Here is a 22,244-nt window from a genome sequence, read left to right as displayed (position 1 = left end):
TGCATGATGTCACACAGCATGGAACAGCCCTTCGCCTAATTCAGGCACCTGTCCTGGTTCAGCTCTGCCCTGCCTACTGTTGTTGTGCCATAAAGGCAGTGGCTCTTCCTGTCAAGTAAACTGGCTTGGTCTCGCATATGTCCCAGCCCCTCAGCAACAACTAAGTATGGGTATGCTATTAACACTGTGTCAACTGCAACCAGAAAGATTTGTTTTTGCTAATACCAAGAATTAAGTGATATAAGACTGTGACAAGTATCCAGTCCATTTTTTGAGCAGAGGGAATAATGCAGTATTTTACTGAATGCTCAAAGACAGGAAAAAATATAGATCTGGTAGACTCTAGGATTTTTTTATTTATTAGCACTAAAAGACTATTATTGGACAAAACAATCTTGTTTAGTCCAAGTCACAGTATACAACTTAATTGTGAAAAGATGTTTTGAGGAATTTTCTGAATGTTGTGGATTATTTCAGAAAATCAACTAGGCATAAATTCTGGGATGTAAGAAAGCAAGATGTTGTGAAGTTTATTTACATACCTAATTATAAGTATTTCAGCGTGTGATTATATTTACTTTGCACTTGTGTTTTTAACCTGTAAAGTTTTGGGCTACTGCACCCTGTGTAAGCAAGCATAGCTGTCTTTAGAAGAATTAGAATATTCTAATCACAGTTTGTGATTACTGGAGACTAGTTTTGATCTTTGCTTAGCTCCTCCTGTTCCATTTTAACACATCTAGCAGATGCATAACAACTGGTTCCTGCCAGCCAGCTAATCCCTTTCCTTTTTAGGGAATACATATTTCATACTACATCTGCATTTTGTAAAATATTTTTAGTTCATCATGACTCTTCTGAAGGTATCGCAAATAATAAAATAAAGAATGCCAGTAAGTTCTATTCATTCATGCTGCTGCTCTGATAAGAGACTAGAGGTTAAGAATTTTCCATGGCAACTAGAATGAATTAAAAGTCTTTTAAGAATATGTGATGGAGTTTTATTTTTGTCATTCAGGAATAAGTTGATGTCTTAAAGCAAAGTTGCTCCAAAGATACTAATTCTTCAACTTCTTATGCAAGGTTAAAAGGCCAATGTACTACTGAGGAGTTCTAACAGCCCTGAGTACAGAAATGAAAATAGTCTTCTGGCTTGAGTGTTGGGGGAAAAAAGCTCATTTGCAAGAAACAATAGGCAGCTTTGCTGCAGAGAGGCACAGAGAAAGGAAAAGTTTATTGTGTACGAAAGCTTGCGGTCATATGTAAATATATCAATTTCTGAAAAATTTGGATTGTTTATCCAAAAGTTCACGGTTGCTTTAATCATCTTCAAATGTCTGAAGTTAGTTGTGATGATTCGTATAATTGAAAGATACATATTTACTCACAGAGCACGTTAATTGCTGGATCATGCTGCTGTGCGGATGTAGAATCACAAAATCACAAAAATATTTATAGTCCTTCTTGCCATCTGTTACATGGATGTGCTCAGGAAGGGTAGTCATTGATTTTTTTTAATGTATCGAAATTTTGCATATAATTAAGAACTTGAACTTAAAAAAAAAAATCAGCTGTGCTACAGAATAATCACAGATCAACTGATACGTCAGTCATGTCATTATCCGAAACCTCTCTGGATAGAGTTACTTTTGCTTGAAGTAGTACAAAAAGGAAAAATATGTGAAACTGAAAAAATTATTTTTTCTGAAGGAAGGGAAATTTGGACACAGCATATCAGCTACAGAATGGCATTCTCTTCCTTTTGTCTTGGTAAGCCTAATGAAATAGTTACAGTTTAAATTTTTATGATAATTTTAATTATTAATGTCATCAACACGCTGAAAAAAAATGTAGGTTAGGTGTGGGGAGAATTTGACTCTGCAAAGACACTACTTAAAAGCAATTTTTTTTGCATGACTGAGCACATGTGCACAAGATAGTCACACTTTACAATGAGGTTACACATAAATAATTTATAAAGAGTTGGTAAATACTGTAGGCTATTACAGAATCCGCAAAGTCCATAGTTTTGTTATAACTATGTATAGTACCCTCAAGTAATGTTCAGCCAAGTATAATTTATGAAAGTCATATCTGTAGTATTATTTATGATCTATATTAATCATTCATTAATCCTTTATGAACTATTCATAAATGCAATCTTAGTGGAAAGCATGGTTGAATCTTTTGCTCTACATCCCTTATATCAGCTGCACGAGACTTGAAGGTTTCAGGCTTCTTTGCCCTTTTATTTAACAAGCTGAGAAGTCTGTAGACGAGGCAACACATAGCAACTGTTTCTGTACAGATTTCTATACAGACTTAGAAGACTAAGACAAGCTTTGCAGAGAAGCAATGCTTTTAATCAGCTGTACAGAATCTTTTTTCTTGATCCTTCTCCAATATTCCGACAGAGTTGCAAGAATTCTGCTTTGCAGAGTCCATGTGAAAAAAACTGCATATGATTTACACATAGTAAAGTCTCAGATACTGAGGACTCTTATACAGTTTGGTAGATTGCACCAGCAAAATATGAGCCAAATGAGCACAGGAGGGTTGCTGTGAAATGTGCATGTCCATCAGTCCCTGTGATTTCCCATAGGATAATAATGTAAAATGACTGTATGGTACAGGTTAGTATAATGTTTGGGAGCAGATCCTGGCATGCAAGATTATTCTTCTGCTTCAAAAAAATTCTTCCTGTCAAGGTGTAGCTACTTGCATTTCTTGCTGGCAAGCTCAGCTGATTTTCATGTGAAGATATGATTTTATTGGTGTTCTTTTCTTCTTTAAGTGTACTGTGAAATCTCTAGCTGAGACATTTAATACCAGAGTACCATCCCAAAGCATTAATTCTTCCCATGTTGTTTTGCAGGAAACAGATCTCATTCTGACATTTAATATCTCAATGCATCGTTCATGGTGGATGGAAAATGGACCAGGCTGCACCGTGACCTCAGTAACACCAGCCCCAGACTGGGCTCCAGAGGATCATCGTTATATCACTGTCTCGGGGTGTTTTCTTGAGTATCAGTACATAGAAGTGGCTCACAGTTCTCTTCAGATCTTCCTTGCAGTAAGTGTACAATAGATACCCTCACTCATGTTGCCCTTTTTAGCTTTCTTCTTGGTGAATCTTACTACCAGAAAAGTAGAGCGTTGTGGCCTTTATTTACAAAATCTGTCTCTAAATGTTGGCATTTTTAATATATAATTAATATGTACATATATGTAGATATATATATATAAAATAGATATAGATAAGCGTAAATATAGATAAACATATATGTAACTGCAAATAAAACTGTTGATATGCATACAAATTTTATCCAGTGCCTGGGTACATGACTCCCACCACATAAACTTCTGCTTAAGAGATTCCAATATTTTGTCCAAAGAGGGATCATACAGGCAAAGGAGAGAGGATATTTGTTCATCCTGATCCTGAAGTTAATGTAAATCATTGGAACAGTTGCCAACATCCATTATGGCCACCAGACAATCAAAAAGTGAACAGCCTCCCTATCTGTCTTTTCCTCAGTCTAGGTGTAAATGGCCAACAACAGGCGAGTTCAGGCAGATATATCTCTGTGTCAGTACATCTCTGTGTGTGTTCCATGTGTGAAGCTTGGTGGCAGATTCACTTGAAAGTCCATCTACCTCCAGGTCTCCATACACCTCAGCTGGTCCCGCTATAGGAAAGCATAAGGACCCTGACCAAGTAGTTAGCAAGGCAGGCACTGAGCAGATCTGAAAGATAAAATCAATTTCTTGCCCAGATATATCACATCTTCAATTTTGGCAAGTTACAGCAAATACAAAAAACAAGACAAGTACCAAAAAAAATCAAAGTGAATAAGTAAATAAATTAAAATAGCTTTACAACATTATTTACAAGCAATTGTTATTAACTCAATCATAAATCAGAAAAAGATATCTGGTCCTTTTTTATTTTATTCTGGGTTTGGATTGTTGGCTTTTTTGGTGTGCAATGAGTGATGAACAAAAAAGTCAAGGAATATATAGTTCAAGCTTGATTCTTTTCTTGGTACAACAAGGGTTTTTGTGCGTCTCTGCCTAAACAGAAATGTGGTTCTAGATAAGAAAGTCTTTACAAAGCAGGAGAATGGCACAGAATAACAAACCGTCAGTAATCTGGTAGCTGCGGGCAGCTACAACTATTTTTATATTTCCATTCATGGTACTGCAAACATAATTATCATAGATAAAGAGCAACTCAGTAATAGTATGGGCCAGTTTTCCAGACCTGGTTCTTTAAACTTTGGTGTTTATATATTTTCACATGTCTGATAGTGGGAACGTTGTTCTTTTCTAATAGAAGCACTAGCATAATGTCACAATTATAAAAATGTGTTGAGAAAGAGAGGAATTGCTTGGTGTGGCTCAGTAACATATCACACAAAGCTGGAACAAAACATATTTATTTGTTTTCGGTAAATTAGCTTTCAACAAACCCAAACCTTGCACCAGATTTATCTCCCTTTGGTAGAAAGAAATTAATCTTTCCTTTCAATTTCCTTTTATGGGCACTTAAGTGGATCTTGCACTTTAACTGTAAATCTATAAATTGCTACCTGCAAATTGGTTACTTGCTTTCTATTTGTGAGTTCATGATCGAGCTAATGTTGATCTTGGCTTTTTCACAGACTGGTAGCACTGCGGTATTTTTTTAAGCATGTTTTCTGCTGTCTATAGACAAAAAGTTACAAAGAAATTTGTCTCCACTGAGGCGCATTTACATCAGTCTTTGAAAACATTATGCTGCTTATATTTTGTACAGCTTGCTGGTAAGCTTGTATGGAAGCTGGGTGCCAAAGGTTAGGCTCCACATAGATGTGGTGTTTGCTGTGGAATACTTAGTGGAAGGAATACAAGAGCTAAAATAAAAGTTATAAATCCTCCACTATTTATACTTTCTAAAAAGGAAGACTTTAGTTAGACGTGTAATATTTCAAGAATTGCATATGGACTCTCCTGCGGAGGTACAGAATATTTATTGTCTGCTAGTCACCTTATCTCCCCAGATATCTCCCTGAAAACAAAAACCACCAGATTGTAAATGATCCAAATGCTACTGCTAATTGTGCAAGTAAGCACAGGATTTTAGTTTTCTAAGGGTGGAATTTTGTAGAACTTTCTTTGATTTTACTGCCTAAAAAAATGTAGTAATTAAGACAACTAGAAGGTTAAATGGTCCCAAATTTCAGAAGAATCATCAGCATGCAGAGTGGTATTGTTCATTGCAAAATACCTGGCTTAAAGACTAAAGAGAGCCAGAAATGATGGTACACAGATGATTTGCTTCTGCAGAGTGGGTTTTGCTCAGGATAAATAAATGACTGGATAAAATTCCTACTTCAGCCCACATTGCAGAAGTAACAGAAAATTGTGGCTGGTGGTCTCTATGCTTTGACTAATTGAACATTTGTTGCTTAGAAAAGCTTCAAATTTGGGAAAAATATTTGAGATTTAATATGTGCTAGGAAATGCTCTGATAAAATGAGAATTCTCCTGAATTGGTTATTTAGCATTTGTGTATGCAAAGGCAAGGTTGGAACAATCCACAATGATAATGGGGGCTGCAAAGCAGCCACAACCTCTCCTTTGTCTCCTACCAAACAGCACTTTATTTAGTGGTTCTGGTGAGAGACTACAGCCTTTACAGAGCTGTATCAACCAATCCTTGCATCAGAAAAGAAAAAAATAATGCACAGTTATATTTGTCTTGCAGCCATTCCCATTTCAGTACATTACATCTTTCTCAGCCTCTAACAGATTCATCTTTGTGGAATTGATTTATTTCTTTAATTGCACTGATTTTCATTCCGCTGATGTGATGTTTTCATGGGAGTTTTCTGAAAGAGTTCACCACCAAAACGTCAGTGCCACACACCATGCTTTCCCTTTCGTGCTCCATAGTAATACCTCCCATATGATTCTTTTGAGACTGAGCTGAGCCTCGGTGCTATCACTTTATCTGTGTGTCTTATGACCTTCTTCCAGTAAGTTAAAGAGTGTGGCTTAGAGTGAGAAAGGGAGAAAGTGGAGAATGACGATCTATGTGAAGTGCAGCTTTGCAGTCTGCAGTGATGCAAAATATGTAAACATACTTTTAGGACACCACTTGCAGCAGGCAGCTGTTTTGAACTGAACAGAACTGCTAAGGGTAGGATTTCTGTTCAGTTTTGTGTGAAACCCAGAGGTCTGGTAAAAACTGTGGGGACAGTATTTCTTTTGAATGATTCTTGTCCTCCCCAATTCTTGGTGAATGCCATAGATGTGTCTGAGAAGGTAATGGCTTCATATCTGAGGTGTCACTGAATTTTGCCAACAGTAATTTTTAATCAACAGTGCTGATATATGGGCAAAAAATATATCACTTCAGCCATGGCTAACCAATTTGCCTTGTTGCACAAACCCATTTGTCCCTGCAGCCTGTGCTCACATAGTAGGCCAAGTCCTCTCCTTTACTTGTCTCTCCCAGGAATATTTCATTTGCAAAGCTGTGACATCTGAGTACTTGGACCATTTGAAGTTCTCTGTGAAGACCACAGCTTGTCCTGTATGCCTATGTATTACCAAAATTAATTGGTCTGCTGATGGCATGAGTTGGATGCTCATTTGTTCCATATTTTAAAGTGTCCTTATGACTTTAATGGATATTGATTCTCAATGCTTACATCAGAGAAGCTATTTCATTTTCAGAACTCTTGGGTTTTCTAGGATAGATAAATTACTAATCTCTGGAGATGACTTTTCCAGGTAAAGAATGAGGCCAGTAGTACTAATGGAGATTTTATTTGGTACTGTTTTGTGAAATTTGAGTTGCATTCTGCATACTATGTATGTAGTGAAGACTGAATGAAAGTTCCCACCAATCCTCAGACAATTGGAGAAATGCAGGAGAAAAAACATGGGAAGGCAGTGCTTGGGGAGGTACAGTGAAGACTGTACACCCCTGCTAACCTTGGCATGTAATGTCAGTACTTAAAGAGGGCATGAGCTTTATGTATTAATAGAAAATGCACCTTTTTTTTGATACTGTGGCCAAGAAAAGGTCTCAGGCTCACAGTCTCATGGGTACTGACGTGCATCAATGTATATTCTAGCTACAGATCCAGTGTACAGTTTTCTTCACTTGGGCTTTTTATTGAACTCATCTTAGTACAGCAAGTGGAAATTATTTCAGTTCAGGCCCTGAGCTGTGCTTCAGATCAATTGGTTCTGTTTCCAAGCCTACCATAATGTCCTTGAAAAAGTCATTTCTTCTTTCTGCTTCTTCCCAAGTGCTGCAGTGAGAAAAGCATTCTTAAATTGTTCATGTTCAGTTTATAAGACTGTAACGTTTGCATAGATAGGGATCCATTACATCTCTCAAAAAACCTCTGAATGTGGATGATACCCAGTATAGTAAGGCTGTTTTGTGGTAAAAAGAATTACAATAATGGTAATTGCATTTCATACAGAAGCAGAGCTTCTGTAGCTTCTCTACATCTTCCTTCTGCCTGTGTTCAGTGCTTTGATTATGTATGACCTGCCCCCACTCCCACAAGGCTGCTTTTAAAAGTAGACAAATTAAAATCCATTTGTAGATCAAAACTCTCAAAATATGCAAATAAAAGATCAGCCATGGTGATAAGTTTGACTGAATTATATATCTATTTGCCAACACAGGATTTAAAGAATTTATTATGCTTGTCTTTCACTCCTCACTTACCCACTCACAAGTCTATTGATTTGAGTGGAACTAACTGACTGATCTATGGGAAAAAGACTAATGTGAAGGAGTCACCTCAGCCAATTTGATTTTGTGAAGGCTGCTCTGAAGCAATGCCTCCTATTTCATTATGTTTGCCCACGATGTCATAACCAATATGGGTGACCTTCCCACCAATATTCCATTACATTTTGTTCCCATGTGGCAGACTGCAGCAGAGGGCCAGTCTGACAAAATGATGTCGAAGTGTGTATGAAGCAAAGGCATGCCACTGAATACCTTCATGTGGAAAAAATGGCACCCACTGATATTCAGTGACACTTCTTGAATGTGTGTGGAGACCAAATAGTGGATGTGAGCACAGTGAGGCAGTAAGTGATGTTTTTCAGTAGTGGAGGCAGCAACACTGGGTTACCTCTACTGGTGCAGATTTTTACAAGCATGGCATACAGGCTTTTGCATATAGATGATGAAAATACATAGCTAATGGTGGTGACTAGGTAAAGGAATGGTGTTTTGTAGCTGAGAATTTGCTTTATCAAATGGTGTTACCATGCTCTTTGTTGTTGTTTCTATAGAAATAAATAGGAGGCATCATTTTCAGAGCAACCAACGTAGTAATACAGACATTGTAAAGATGAAGTGTGCAACATTATTCCAGTTAAATGAGTGGGGGACAAGCATTTCTTACATACTGTATCTATATTATTGATGATAATTTACATGCCAAATAAATAAAACCTTAAGTAAACAGTTACATGAAAGTATTGACCGTATTCGTAGTGGTCTTTTTCACTCACTTTTATGTTCTGTACATTAGTCTTAATTCCTTTCTGTTCCTTCCTGAGAGTATGCTTTATGCAATCATTCAAATTATTATTTCATGCTTTAAAATTTGTAATATGTAATTAACCATCCATACTAGTTACAGTAAATGTATACTGCTTGGTATTCTGCAAAGTCTGTGTTGTAATACCTTCCAAGCTACAATGCTGTCAGATTGATTTAAAGCATCATGAAACATAACAGTGCTATTAAGAGGCAATAATAAAGCCAAACAGTTAGGACGCCAGCTTCAAAATCTTTGCTTTGTTGTAGACTTACAGTACAACCTTTGGCAGGGTGCTTAACTTGTGCCAATTTTTTTCTGTACTACATAAACAATAGTTCCTAAATACCCCAGAAAGATGTTGACAGGATAATTCCATTAAAACACTGCAAAGTAATCAAGTATTACATTAAAGTGGTCTTAGAAGAACAGAGAAGCATAACAGTCTCTGCTTCTCTGAAGGATTAATACTAATTAGAATGAGGTACTCTCAAAAACCTTAATGTTAGCATAGCACAGCTGATGTTATAGTCTCATGTCCTTGTGGAGAGATGGAAGTAGACTTACTGGGTGAGTGATGAGGAGGGTGTGTAGAACAGCAGAAGCCAGAGAAATGGTGCTCTTGTACATTACAGTGTTTAGAGCAGAAAAGGAAAATGAGAGTTCTGTAGGGAAAAGTATATTCTCTTTTTTGGGGGGAGGAGGAATATATTGATAAGACCTGAGCAGAGTGAAAGACCTGAAGTTCCACTAGAGATTCCAGCAAATGACAGAACAGGACTAAAAGAAGTGCGCAATGAGTGTAAATCATATATATAAGCACATATTTCATTAGGACAGACTGTATGACAGGAGCAGAGCAAATGAGTGAAATAGGGGAGAAGAGGGAGGGAGTCACAGAATTGCATGAAAAATAAAAGTAGCTATACCATTAGGATTGAGGCAAGGACCAAGACGATGTTTCTCTGAGTCCCAAAATACTCATGAGTGAAAACAAACAAAAAATTAGTTGGCACTGGAGACTCCAGCTTGAGATGCTGAAAAGTAGATGCCTGGGTCCTTTTGTCAGAGCTACAAAGGCTCAGGGCCAGGGATCATCTGAGAGCTTGTACTGTGTAAAGGGTCTCCAAATGAGTTCAGATGGATAACATTTATCTTTTAGGAAGTGCCACAGCTTGATATAAGCTTTGGGTTTTAATAATTATCCAGCACATCCCATTTTTGTGCTCCAAATATGCATAATGAGATATGCTTAATATGTATGTGTCAGATATGCTTAGCAGTAAATTGACATTGGATTCTTAATTTCCCATTCCTCAGTTCTTTTGTGTTGATCATGAGTAGCATATATTAAATCTTTTTGCAGTAAAAACCTGATGCCTTATTTGCTTTCTAGACAACACAAAACTCTTTATTTGTTCTGGAAGCACATCTTGCACACAAAAGCTCTCGCTCAGATTTACTCTTGTTCATTTTCTTCCCCCGCTGCCCTTTTGACCTCTTCTGCATATGCATACTCATCACATACCTTGCACGATGGTTGCTTTCTTCTGTGGTAGAATAGTGGTAAGAGTATTTATAGGTAAGAAAGGAGACAAGAGTTCATGTGATCAAGTTTTGACTCTTTGAACCTAATGGGAAAAAATAACGCTATTTAATTAAAGTGGAGTTCCTTTCTAGGGCAACACAGAGATTGAAGTAAATTTGATTCTTAATGATACAGATTTGTATTTTAAGAAAGACTGTTTTCTCACAGCAAGATTGGGCAAAATCAGTACAATGGATATGAATTGTTCTAAAGTGCTACTTTAATAACATTGTTGTACTGTGTTAGCAGAGGAGCAACATCAGGTTCAGGTATCTTTGACATCAGAGTAGAGTATATTTGCTCTCTGTTTGACAATAATGTTAGAGTATGCCATTAGTTTTGAAGGATTATTTTAAGTTATCTTTATGCTTACACATGTTCTCTGTAGTTACTTCTATCATATTTTACCTGCATTTCTTTACCAATACTTGCAGAAAACAGAATTGTACACATCAAAGCATAAACTGTTTTTTAATGAGCGTGGAGCTTTGTAAGTAAAATTGTACCATTCATTTCCCTAGAAGCTTCCCTTCCCTTAATGAACTGGGCTCATACACAGCTCAGTTGCATGATAATTTTCTGAAAACAAATTTCCTCCAACTTAGCTTTAAATAGAGCTACAAGGCCAGTACACATAGGATTTTCTCTGAGGTTCATTTGCTTTATGGATTGAAAGGCACCAGCACCAGCATGAGCTGAGACTGGAAGAAGCAGTTCCAACTCTCACAGATCCTCTTACACAAGCAAAGGCAAATGGTGAATGTGATTTGGTCAGGAACAGAGTTCTGATTATCAAGAGCTGAACATTAGAGTCATTACTGTGGGGCCTAGAGGGAAGTTTCCTGAGAATTTGTTTTGACTATCTTATATGTATTCCTTCACACGGGGGACTCTGATTTGGCCTGTAGGGATAAGTAGTCATATGATGCATCAATGAGATTACAGTTCCCCAGGTTCAGTGCCTCATGGCTGTCTTGGGGCTTTGTGATGCTGGTGGTGCTGTGTTACCTGGTGTTGCTGGCTCGCTGATTTTCTTCCTTGTACAGCTGGGATTTAAATTATTCTTCAGCTTCTGTACTAGCACAATTCTGCTGTGATTTTATGACACTCCTCTAGTGAAAGTGCTGAAGTAAACCACTTCCTGCTATATACAGCTCAAAAGCCTTGAATTTAGGATCATTTCATGTAGTTTTGGTTATCTTTTTTGGGTTTTGCATCTTCTGAAGACTCTGGATAAAGAGCCTTGTCCATTTTCTTTCTGCGGATATTCTATGTAAGTGAGTTTGCATAGTAAAAAAAAAAAAAATTACACTTGCTTTAGATGTAAGAATAATATTAAGCTGAATAACAATAATATCACAAGCTTCTGTAATCTTAAGTAATTAAAAAAAAAGTAAGAAATCCATTTTCATATTGAAAACCTGTAGTCAACTGCTAGGTTCACCAACCCCTTTCCTGAGCTGATTGTTATGGCAAAAATCATCAAATGGAACACTGCTCTTTAAATGTCTAAAAAAAGCCACAGTATGAATTTACCCCAGCATTTCTCTGCTCAGTATTATAACATTAAAGTACTGCCTTATACTCCCATACACAAAAGTGAAAGCTCATATTTTGTCATTTTGTTCAACACCTCATAAAGGACATTTTCCATTCTGAAAGAAAGTAGCCTCAATTCATGAGTTAAGGTAATCTTGCCTGAATGTGTGTGAAGGACTTTGGTACGGAGATATTTTCACCCTCCAAAAATGCAGAAAATACCAATGCTTTGGCTGTCTTCCAGGCAAGGGTTTCACATATCTGTTGAAACTTGTCTATTCCGTTTTATGTAATGTACTTCATGTTTCACTTTTGTGTGCTGGTAGCACAGCTTTCTGAGTACATGAAAGTATAGATTTATCTCTGAAAATGTAAAATTACCTATTGTGCAGTTTCAATCATGACAATCCTGGTCATAATGCCACAGTACAGAAAATCCACTCTGTACTCCATATTCTCCAAAGACAAATAATGTGTGCTCTGTGACTTACAGCAACTGCAACTGAACCTGTATCGACTACTAAATTTCTAAAATTCAATGTAATTCTAACTTTCTATAAAACAATTCAGTTGTTTTTGGTGTAACTAACTACTCCACTAAAAATATTACATATTCCTAAGGAAAGTAGAAATCTTAGAAGCATTTAGGTGTACTTTATGAGCGTGTAAAATAAGAACATTAAGTACTATTACATTATGTACTTTGTAAATTTTTTTCACTACTTCCCAGCAAAGACTATGTGACAAGTCCATTGCATTCTAGAAAGTACCTAACTTTCTGTTATAACCATATGCCCTAAGACCCTTGGAGTATGTATCCTAGGAGGGTCAAGAAAGCAAGATCAGAAAACTGCTCCTAATATTTTTGTTGATTGAGGTTTCTCATTGCAATCTCAGAAGTCGGCTGACTAGGAATTTTCCGAAGAAACCAGGCTCTTGGAAAATACATCAGTCCTAAACTGTTTTGTCCTAATATGACAGTGACAATGAACTTCATCTAATGTGCAGGAAGTGCAAAATAACGTAGTACCTGGCTTCCTGCTAGATTTCTCAGCTAGCTCCTTGGGCTCTGCGCATTCACTTCATTTTTTCTGAGATAGTTAACCACCTGCTACAGTCAATGTCATTCATCTGGCCCAGACAACAGCAGAGCATGGGGGCAGGGGCTGTGCAAACCAGGGAGCATCCTTACACACAGTTCGAGTCTGCTTGCCTTGTTCTGGATTTGAAAAGAGCTTATTTGTGTGAGCAAAAGCTATGCCATACCTTTTGGCCTCCAGGCCAGAAGGCAGTCTCTAGGTTATTTCATTTGTTAGTACCCCTCTGTACATTCACCATGCCAAGGGAATTGCATACATAAGATCTGAGATACCTGGAGCTGCAGTAATATCAGTGTTAGCCAGATCTGTAGCTACTGTTTGAATCATGCTGTTGGTCCAGAGCATGGTGTCCAAGAAAGGAACATGAATTATAACCTAGTAACATGGAGTCATTATTTGTAGAAAAATTCTCAATTTTCTACCACTCATGTAGCACATGAAAGTCTATGCAGTACAGTGAGTATAATTCTCTGCAGACACATCCTAAGGACTTTTAGCTCTTCTGACTTCTACAGTGCTGCAGTTAAGGAGAGAATGTTTTTTTCTATAAATTTGCTGAAACTTTCACATGCATAACAGATTTTAAATTCCAGGTAATACTCATTACTGAAAAACATCATTGTTTTATCCAAGTAAAGAAAATTACTGTCTCTTGAAATCAGAGATAATCTGTCTTTGCACATATGCTCAGGAAACATCAGCCAACTCTCACCACTTCTTTAATAGATGTTACATTCAGCTCCAGTTGGACAGTTAAACAGCATATTTTCACAATGCTGATGTGTTTCGGGGAGACTATCAAATGTCTTCCTTAGCAGTATCATTCAGCTAAAATGCTGTACTATTGAGACAGCAGTTTTTCTGTTTCCTACTGCTTGAAAGTGATTGCCATAAAGCGATTCCTGTTTTCATAACCAATAGAGCAGATTTTTTCCCAGCACACATCATTCTTTTAATGCTAGCCTTGAGCACTGTTATCTTAACCTCCAGTCTCTCCCAAAATGTACAAATGAAATAATTAATTTTTGACATATACAAATGAAAAATGAAGCATTGGGACTTTGCCTCTGCTTTATTTTTATTTTTGGGTGTCTGGGGTTTTTATGAACAGATCAGTCACGTGGGATTAGTCACAAGCTGAGGAAATAAAGGATCTACAAAATCATAGGGGCATTTGTCTGCCAATAATGACTGTTGCCATAGATGTGAATTCAACATTGACACAACATCATTTATATTTCCTAATATGTAGACAAAGATCAAATAGTGACATCTGGAGTCTACCCTAGAGGTTCAAGTCAATAAAATATTAATAGCTGCCATTTCCAGCAAGGACAGTGTAATAAGAGCAGAGCAGCACAGTCTCTGACATTTTTGCTCCTATTGTTCCTCCTAATCAGTTAACTGTTTCCCTTTTCACATGTTCTCCTCCTGAATATTAGGAAAACAAAATTGGGAGATAAATCTTCCTGCCTCCAGCATAGGTAAATTGGTCAAAGATGTGCTCTGCTGGGAAATGGCTACACAACAGGCAACAGCAGGATGGATCCCTTGGGGCTCCTCAACAAGCAGCTCCCACTAAAGCTGGAGGCAGGTGGCCTGAATGCTTACTCCTTGCTTATAATGAAAACCAGATGCAGAATTGAGGAGTATATTAACCAGTCTCATCTTAAGTGCTCCCCATTTTACTATAAGATTTAGGCTTTCCTTTGCAAGTGAATTCAGTGTATTCAGTCACAATGAGCAAAGAAAAAGCATGGTAGAGGACTGTCGAGCCTTGTTTCTGACAACACTCTTCTTCCCATTCCTCTCGTTTAGTGAGTTAGTATTAATAGTCACTTATGCATAAGATGAAATAATGAGGTTTAATGAATCTCTAAAGATCAGTTACTTCATAAAAGCAAATGCCACACTTTTATCTGTTAAAGGCCTCTAAGTCCAACACCAGCAGCAGAGGGAATTTTTATTTTAAAGCAAATTGCACCCAGTTTCAGTAAATTATCATAGAATCATTACTCGACTTTTATCCAGTCAATGTTATGCTTCCCCAGTGAATTGGTTTATTGTCAGTATGTCTGCTTCAAAACATGTCTTTCCTGGAAAGCATTTCATCATTCAGCTTCTGCTGCTCGAGGCAGGCAACAGCTTGAAGCTAGCAGCTGCTCCTGAACAAGGCAGGTAGAGATGCAGGAAGGCTGCTGAATCCATAACAATAAGCACATCATGACATAATTACTGTAAATCTCCAGAGTGGTCTGTACACACAGAATGCCATATGGTTTTGGTAAAGGAAATGTGCGTTAGTAAAACTATAGTATAAGCATAAGCATTTTCCACAGAAATGCTGATAGCTTGAAATTGATTTTTTTTTATCCAGAAAATTAGCACTGACATAACAGAGGACAGTGCTTGAGTGGTCAGCGAGTTAGAATGGGGGATCTAATTAATATCCTGAAGGATAAGAGCATGTAATAGGAGAGTTTGGGGGATTTTCCAGTTGCGATTGTACGTAAACGAATAGATGGTACATTCATTTAACTTTCTTTGATACAGTCTTCATTCACCACAGTGTGTAATAGATGTTCTGTTTTCTAAATGTCTTCATCTGACTTTGAACAGGTTAATAGGATTTACTGCTTCTGCAGCTCACCTATACAAAATAGATTGTCCATATGAACAATACTCTGTGGTCTGTCAGGGAATAATAGACTATTTTCACCATCCCTGCTTTTAGGAAGCGATTTAATTTCCAGAGATTCAGATACAAATGGGAGGAGAGGGTTGGTATTTTTCTGTGCAAGTCCTGCGTAGCTTGCGCTGCTTAATAGCCACTTGGCATTTGCTATATCAGCTGGTGTTGCTCACCTCATTTTGAGATGGCAGCCTCCTGATTTTCTATTAGACGTCTGCAGAAATTTTGCTGTGGCTAGATATCAACGTACAGAATGGATAAACCCATATATATTTCAAAGATTGCAGTGAACTCTTGCAAACGTTTTCTGCTACACACTGCATAAGTTAATCTCATCCTTAAAAGCATTAATCTCCTATATCTTTGTTTTGTGCTCTGCCTGTACCTGCATTTTAGGTTTCAGTGGTTTTGTATATTGCAAAGAAATTGCTAACATCACTGTCTGTCAAAAGAAAACAGTTTTTTCCTTTTTCTTTCTTCTCTGCTGCAATGATCAGAATATGCTGAAAATTTTACAGCAATGTAAACTTCATGAACTAAACATATTATCATTTTCTAAAGCACCATGTCCTTTCACAGCCTTCTGCACATTTACAGTGTTATAATTTGTGATGCTTTGACTGATAGAAAGAGGCTAGTGTCATTAAAATTATTATATTTGTTTTATGTAAAATATAGGTAAGCAGTATTTATTGCTTTTTCAGTTTCAAAGCTTTGAAACAGTACTGCAGCCATAAAATTCACAGTGACTATGAAAGCCTAAAAATTACCTGAAATAATTGTCATCTAATCCTACCACTTTGAAAAATCAGAGATGAAGAAGATCCTACCACAGCACATTGTGTTCTCAGTCCAAAAATGCTCCTTCTGAGAAGCTGTTCAGCCTCCTTGAACTTATTTTAACAATGACAATCTAGAAGAACACAGGCAAGAGAAGGAACAAGTTTTTTGTTTTCTCTATGTGTAATTGTCCTTAAGTTGAAAAAAAAATCAACAAATTTGTTTACAAAGTCATATGAAGGTATTACTCTTTTACATCCTTACTGGTAATCACCTCAGGTGGTGGTCAAGATGTAAAATCTCAACTGCATACATACAAACATTAGAGTACTTTCAGTGTAACAAAATGAATCCCATCTACTTCCAGACAATGGGCAGCCACAGATGACAGCTACCATTAGTGGACTGAACTAATGCCCGGTATCTGAACATTGTTTAGTTCAGGCAGTTTAATCTTCAGACCATCTCTGAACTTTGCAGTGAACTTGGCAAAGGTGGCTTCTTGAACCGTAACACATTTAAGAGCAAGAGGTTGTATTTGATCATAGCTCTTTATAGAGCTCCTACTCAAAGCTTCCTGCTTTGAGTAGGTCTCAGAGGAAATTTTGAAGAGAGAGTGAGAAGTGATTATACCATTAACTTCCTCATGGGTTGATTCTGTGGCACTTTTGTTATTTTTTTGCCACTGCGTAGATTATTGAGAAGAGTCATAATTCTTTCTCTAAATTCAAGTGTTTGAACAAAACTTAATTGAAATTAAAAACAATTTTCCAAAGACTTTTAGAAGTTTTATTCTGTCCCTAACAGACTGTTAGCAAGGAAACTACAAGTGGTGTTTGGAGCCTCTGAAAACATGCTAGGATCCAGAAAGATATAATTACCATCTAAGACATTTCAGAATCTAATAGAGAGTAGGTTAATGTTTTGTTTCTTCTAAGTGCTGGGTTGGGGGCTAAATTGTTGTACATTAACTGAGTCTTAGCTCCTGTTTTTACATATGAACACAGAGGTTAATTGAGACTGAAAAGTTAAGTCTTTTTACAATTTTTAATATCCTAGGAAGGTATCCAAGAATCATCATTGTGTTCCACTATCTATAATTCCCTTCAAAAATCCATTGCACTGAAAATTTTCAAAATAAGTTTTATGAGTCTCCTTGATTATTTGTGAAAAAAAATTATACCAACTCTAGATTCTATCATTGTTCTATACACAACAGTTACACAAATTGATGTTGAAATTCATAATCAAATGTTTTTCAAAATGTCTCAGAAATTGAAGTTTCACATGAAAATCCTACTGCAAAAGGTAAACATCAGAGTGGTTAAAGCATTCAACATTTCTCTGCATGACCAGCCTACTGAAATATGAAAGCATTACATTCGCTTAATTAGCATTTTCTTATCGTACATTAAAAACTACTGCTGGTGTTGTTAGTTTCAGTTGTTACTGCATGATTGTTGATACCATTTTTATTTGATTTCACTGGGTAGAACTGCTGACTCTTACTTTGATCACTTATCAAATGTCATTTAAGGTGAAATCAGAAAATAAGTAAATATCACATAGCAACAGATTGTAGAACTGCCATAATATAATACAGATTTTTATACATTTAACATAGCTTGTTTACATTCGCATTCTACTAACATGAGATATCATCTATTAAATATTAGCAAGCTTTACATGAGTTGCCATAATGCAGTATGTCTGTTTCACTTTTCTGTATCCTCATCATAAATGGCAACTGCAAAAATTGCTGTCTGTTAACGTAAACTTGGACGTCATTCAGTTGACCTCCATGCACAAAGGAACTCTGGCTATGCTTTGTGACGGATAGGGCTTTTGTTTGCTCTCCTTCCTGACAAAAAATACTGTAAGAAAGCTACAGAGATAAATAGACTACCATGGGAATGTACCTGATAGTTCCAAGATTTGGAATGCTCATAGAGCTAATTATTTCAATTGCAGCTCCATAATAAAAAACTATGACTAAGCAAGTGATTGGAAGTGGAGACATACAGACAGATGGATTAAGACAGTAAAAATAGTATTTTCACTTGATTATAATATTAACAGGCTCCAGGTGATTTCCATTTTTTACAGCGTCACTCATCTCGACAAGTCCCAGCAGGCCTGGAAGAAGAGGAGATGCATCCTGCTTTTCATATGAATCTGTTTCCATTGTGAGCACTTAAGAGAGTTCTTCTGTTGAAAAGCAATTAGCTTCTACAGTCTAGGGTACCATTTAGAATATCCAGGCTCACGTGTTTCATCATAAAATTGACCTTTTAAATTTTTTATGTCTGAGATTCCCCGCTAAAAGACTAAGCATTAAAAAAATACAACCCTAGAGAAAATACTGAAGGCACATGTGGAATTTATTAAAGGATGTCTGGCCCTGAAGTGCTGCAGATAGCAACTCCATCTGAATATAATAAATACAAAGTATGCAGTATTGTGTGCTTAATTTTTAAATAATTGGTGTCATTATGTAGCTTAATGATACCGATTACATAAAAAGCAGAGGAAAGCAATATGTGCTACATTTACAGACTCACATTTTTCCTGTAGTAATTGCTTTTCCAAATGTTGTCTGTTTGTTGATATCTTTGAATACCTGTGTACTAATTATCCTAATGTTTCAGAGTTTGTTTTGCTTTTTAGTAAAATTTTCTACCTTAGGAGTACACTTTTTGGTAAAATTTTGCATAATTTTGATGTAAAACATTTCAAAATCTTACATTCAGCATAGGCAAAGAAATACATCTTTTGCCCAAACAACGTGAGTAAAAATACTGTCAGCAGCACTGATATCTTCCTTCCACCTCTGGGAACTATCAAGTTTCCATGGAGACATTAGAGAATTTCAATAGTGCAAGAGTATTTGGGGCTTGAAGTACAAATAGATGTTAAGCAATATAGATTTTTGGCAGAAGCCGACATAATCTTAGACCATTCCTTCAGTACTTTTGTTCTAAAATTTTGTAGCGTGTTTCACTTAAAATTACTCCTCAGACAGAAAGTGGACATGAAAACATCCTTCATTCTACTTGGAAGTTGTTTGAGGTCAACTACGACTTGATGTGGACATCTAGTGTTTAATATCTTTACAAAATGTTTCTTTTGTTGTAGCACATTAAAGACACTTTTTTAATATTTGTTAAATCATCTTCAAGCCTTCTGTTCTTCCTTGAAACTTTTCATAGTCTTGATTTTATGGAAATCACTCTGCATCTGATCACCTTTAACTTCTTCCTAGTTCTGTGACTCCCAGTTCATTTTCCAATAGTTCCTACCAATCAGCAACTTTTCTTTGTTCTAAAATCCTTTTTGAAACTCTTTGTTATCTTCTTCTCATGACAAATCCTTTTTCTCAGCATTTTTGCTATGTAATCTTTGCTGCATATATGTCTCGCTCCGATTTATAGGAGGGAGATGAGGTTCTTTTAATATTATATACCCAGCGTGAGATTAAGAAACAACGGTTTAAATGTTGGTCCGACCAGTTTATTATAAATCTTAATTAGGGAGATGGGGAAAGGGAGGATGGACATTATTATGAATTAGGGTAATGGGGAAGGGAAGGGAAGGAGGCGATAGAAAAGATAAAAAAGAAGAAACAAGGAGTCTTTGTAGGCAGCAAGAGGGAGATAGTCACCACCATGGATCCAGCATGGTTTGTAGTTCAGTCACTGATCTTCAGTAGTGGTGGGTCATCGGGCATTGTTGTTCTGCTGACCACGACGACGGCAACAACCACGACGACGGTGACCATGGCGATGCTGGCCCCTTTTCAATGCTTTCAAAGTGGTCGAGTCAGCTGCCTTTGGAGTGACAGCTCAAATCCAAAGTGGTTGAGTCAGCTCTCCTTGGAGTGGCAGCTTCTGGCTTTGGGATCTCAGCAGAAACAATTTTGTTCCCACCTTCCGGGCCTTGCCAGCAGATAAGAGGGAGCAGGGATGCCCATCTGCATCCTGTTTTTTTCACAGGACATGATGGTATCATTCCCCAATTTTCCCATACCAAGCTGGAGCTATTTAGTCACAGGCCAGATCTTCCGCCATAAACACTCCTGAGCACTATCTTCCGAAGGCAAACAGCCACACAGTGATGTTGATTGCCACACAGCAACACCCATCACTCATCTTCTAGACAAGTCAGTCTTATCACAAGAAATACCTCAGGAAGCAAGCTTTGAGCCAAAAAACAAAGGATTCTCACAGTATACATCTCATATTATTTAGATACTAAGTCCTTTTATGCAAAGGATGCCACTTTATCAGTTTATAAAATGGTACAAAATTGTTGCCCTCTGTAAAGCAATAGTGAGGGCACAATATTTGTCGGATTAATGAATTTAAAGGAATGTTTCAAATAATTAATGAATCTGCTATATCAGCTAGGAGACCTGCTAGTTATTTTCAAGATACTGAAAAACATAACAACAACCATAGCTTACTTAGTGTTCTGGCAAAGTTTTGCTATTGTTGCAATGGCAAGAAATCTCTGAAAATTACTTTCTCATTAATTCCTTTCCTTCACAATGCATCCTATTGGAAGAAGTGTTCCAGATTTTGCTTTTTAATAAAATATTTAAGCTTAAACTCCCACAAGCCATTCTGTGAGGAGAATCATGGGCAAACATGGAGAAGTGAAGTAGCCTTCTCTTCAGGAGAAGAAAACACTGTACTTAGCAAAGTAATTTTCCTCTAAGTATGGTAGATTGCAGCTCCCTGAAGCAGAGTCCTTGATTTCAGAAAAACAATTTCTGGCAGATTGCAGAGGTTATTCCCCTTAGGTTTTCCAGCATCAGACAGGAGATGGGAATGGAGGACCCTCTCGTGGGGGCCTGATAACTTCTCAGAAAAACATATGGGACCTCACAGGTTATTTCCAAGAGATGGAGTCTCTGAAGCAGGAAGCGAGGATGCCTGAATGACTATGAGAAAACCTCCTTTTAAACTGTGAGAATCAAGGACTCTTTTGACAAGATACAACATCCTTTCACAGGCTACCAAACGTCCTGTTTCTTATGTGACTGTCTTATCAGTCAAAGGTTTTATTAGGAGTTATGAAATATTTGGCTAGAAGAACCTGTATGGTACAAGCTGTCTTTACTTGTTTTTGACAAGAACAATTTGTTCTAATTTTTTAATTCATGCTCCTACCTTAATCTCCAGCCTCTTCTGTGTAAAAGACCCACCTCTAAAATCATATCATCTCCTTCATCTGTGTTGTCATTTAAGTTTTTTATAAATACTGTAAATCTAAAAAGAAATTGTGTTCCAAAAATACTTAAAATTTAAACGGTTCAAGTCTGCTCATGACAGCCTCTGAAATTCTAATTTCATGTCTTGAGAACATAATTGAGTGCTTGCAGAAGCCATGTGTTGTGTCTGTCAGAAAAGGGCTGTCCCAGAGAAGTCAGCTCTGTGCTTCATAGGAATATGAGCAGGCACTTTTCTTCACTAGCTGCAGGAAAGCGTACAAACTTTCAGCAATTAATGACAATAAGGTTTTTGGTTTTGCAGAAAACAAAGAAGGTTACATGAAAAGTGGTAATACGTAGGTCCTGATCTAGTCTTCTGAATAGAAGTGCTAAACTACCCAGAGTGGCAGTGGAGTCTTCTTTTCTGAAGATATTCAAAAACCCACCTGCAACCATCATAGGGAACCTGATTTAGCAGGTCTAGATGATATCCAGAGGTTTATTTCCAACCCCTATGATTCCATTTGTAGTTTTTGGAGAAAGATAAATTCCTGCTTATCTCCAGAGGGCTGTTTAGCTTTTAGATGTTCAATCTGCTTGAAGCAGAGCTGTACACAAAAATGCATATAAGTGTTTGGGCCATGGTTTGTGTGCAAGACAACGTATGATCTCCTTGTCAGTATTCAAGAAAGGACCTATCAGGAGAGATCGAGAAGAGATCACATATATGAGGAAGGTGTGAGTGAAAATCCACATCAGAACCAGT

The 22,244-nt window shown here is 37.1% G+C and overlaps 1 protein-coding gene across 4 annotated transcripts; it reads left to right on the top strand.

The window, feature by feature from the left end:
• The first annotated feature begins 27 nt into the window (after positions 1–27).
• Positions 28–18,697, top strand: NKAIN2 (sodium/potassium transporting ATPase interacting 2). 4 transcript variants are annotated; one of them, XM_031552490.1, is made up of 4 exons: positions 28–164; positions 1,711–1,770; positions 2,876–3,076; positions 18,373–18,697. In XM_031552490.1, the coding sequence occupies exons 3-4, from the start codon at positions 2,909–2,911 to the stop codon at positions 18,454–18,456; spliced, it is 252 nt and encodes an 83-aa protein (XP_031408350.1). In that variant the 5' UTR covers positions 28–164; positions 1,711–1,770; positions 2,876–2,908; the 3' UTR covers positions 18,457–18,697. The 4 variants fall into 4 exon arrangements, with proteins under 4 accessions (XP_031408350.1, XP_031408349.1, XP_031408351.1 ...); XM_031552489.1 differs by having other exon boundaries at positions 28–170; XM_031552491.1 differs by lacking the exon at positions 1,711–1,770.
• The last annotated feature ends 3,547 nt before the right edge of the window (positions 18,698–22,244 follow it).

This window comes from Meleagris gallopavo, chromosome 2, assembly GCF_000146605.3.
Source record: "Meleagris gallopavo isolate NT-WF06-2002-E0010 breed Aviagen turkey brand Nicholas breeding stock chromosome 2, Turkey_5.1, whole genome shotgun sequence".
NCBI lineage: Eukaryota > Metazoa > Chordata > Aves > Galliformes > Phasianidae > Meleagris > Meleagris gallopavo.
This window is presented reverse-complemented; position numbering and strand designations above follow the sequence as displayed.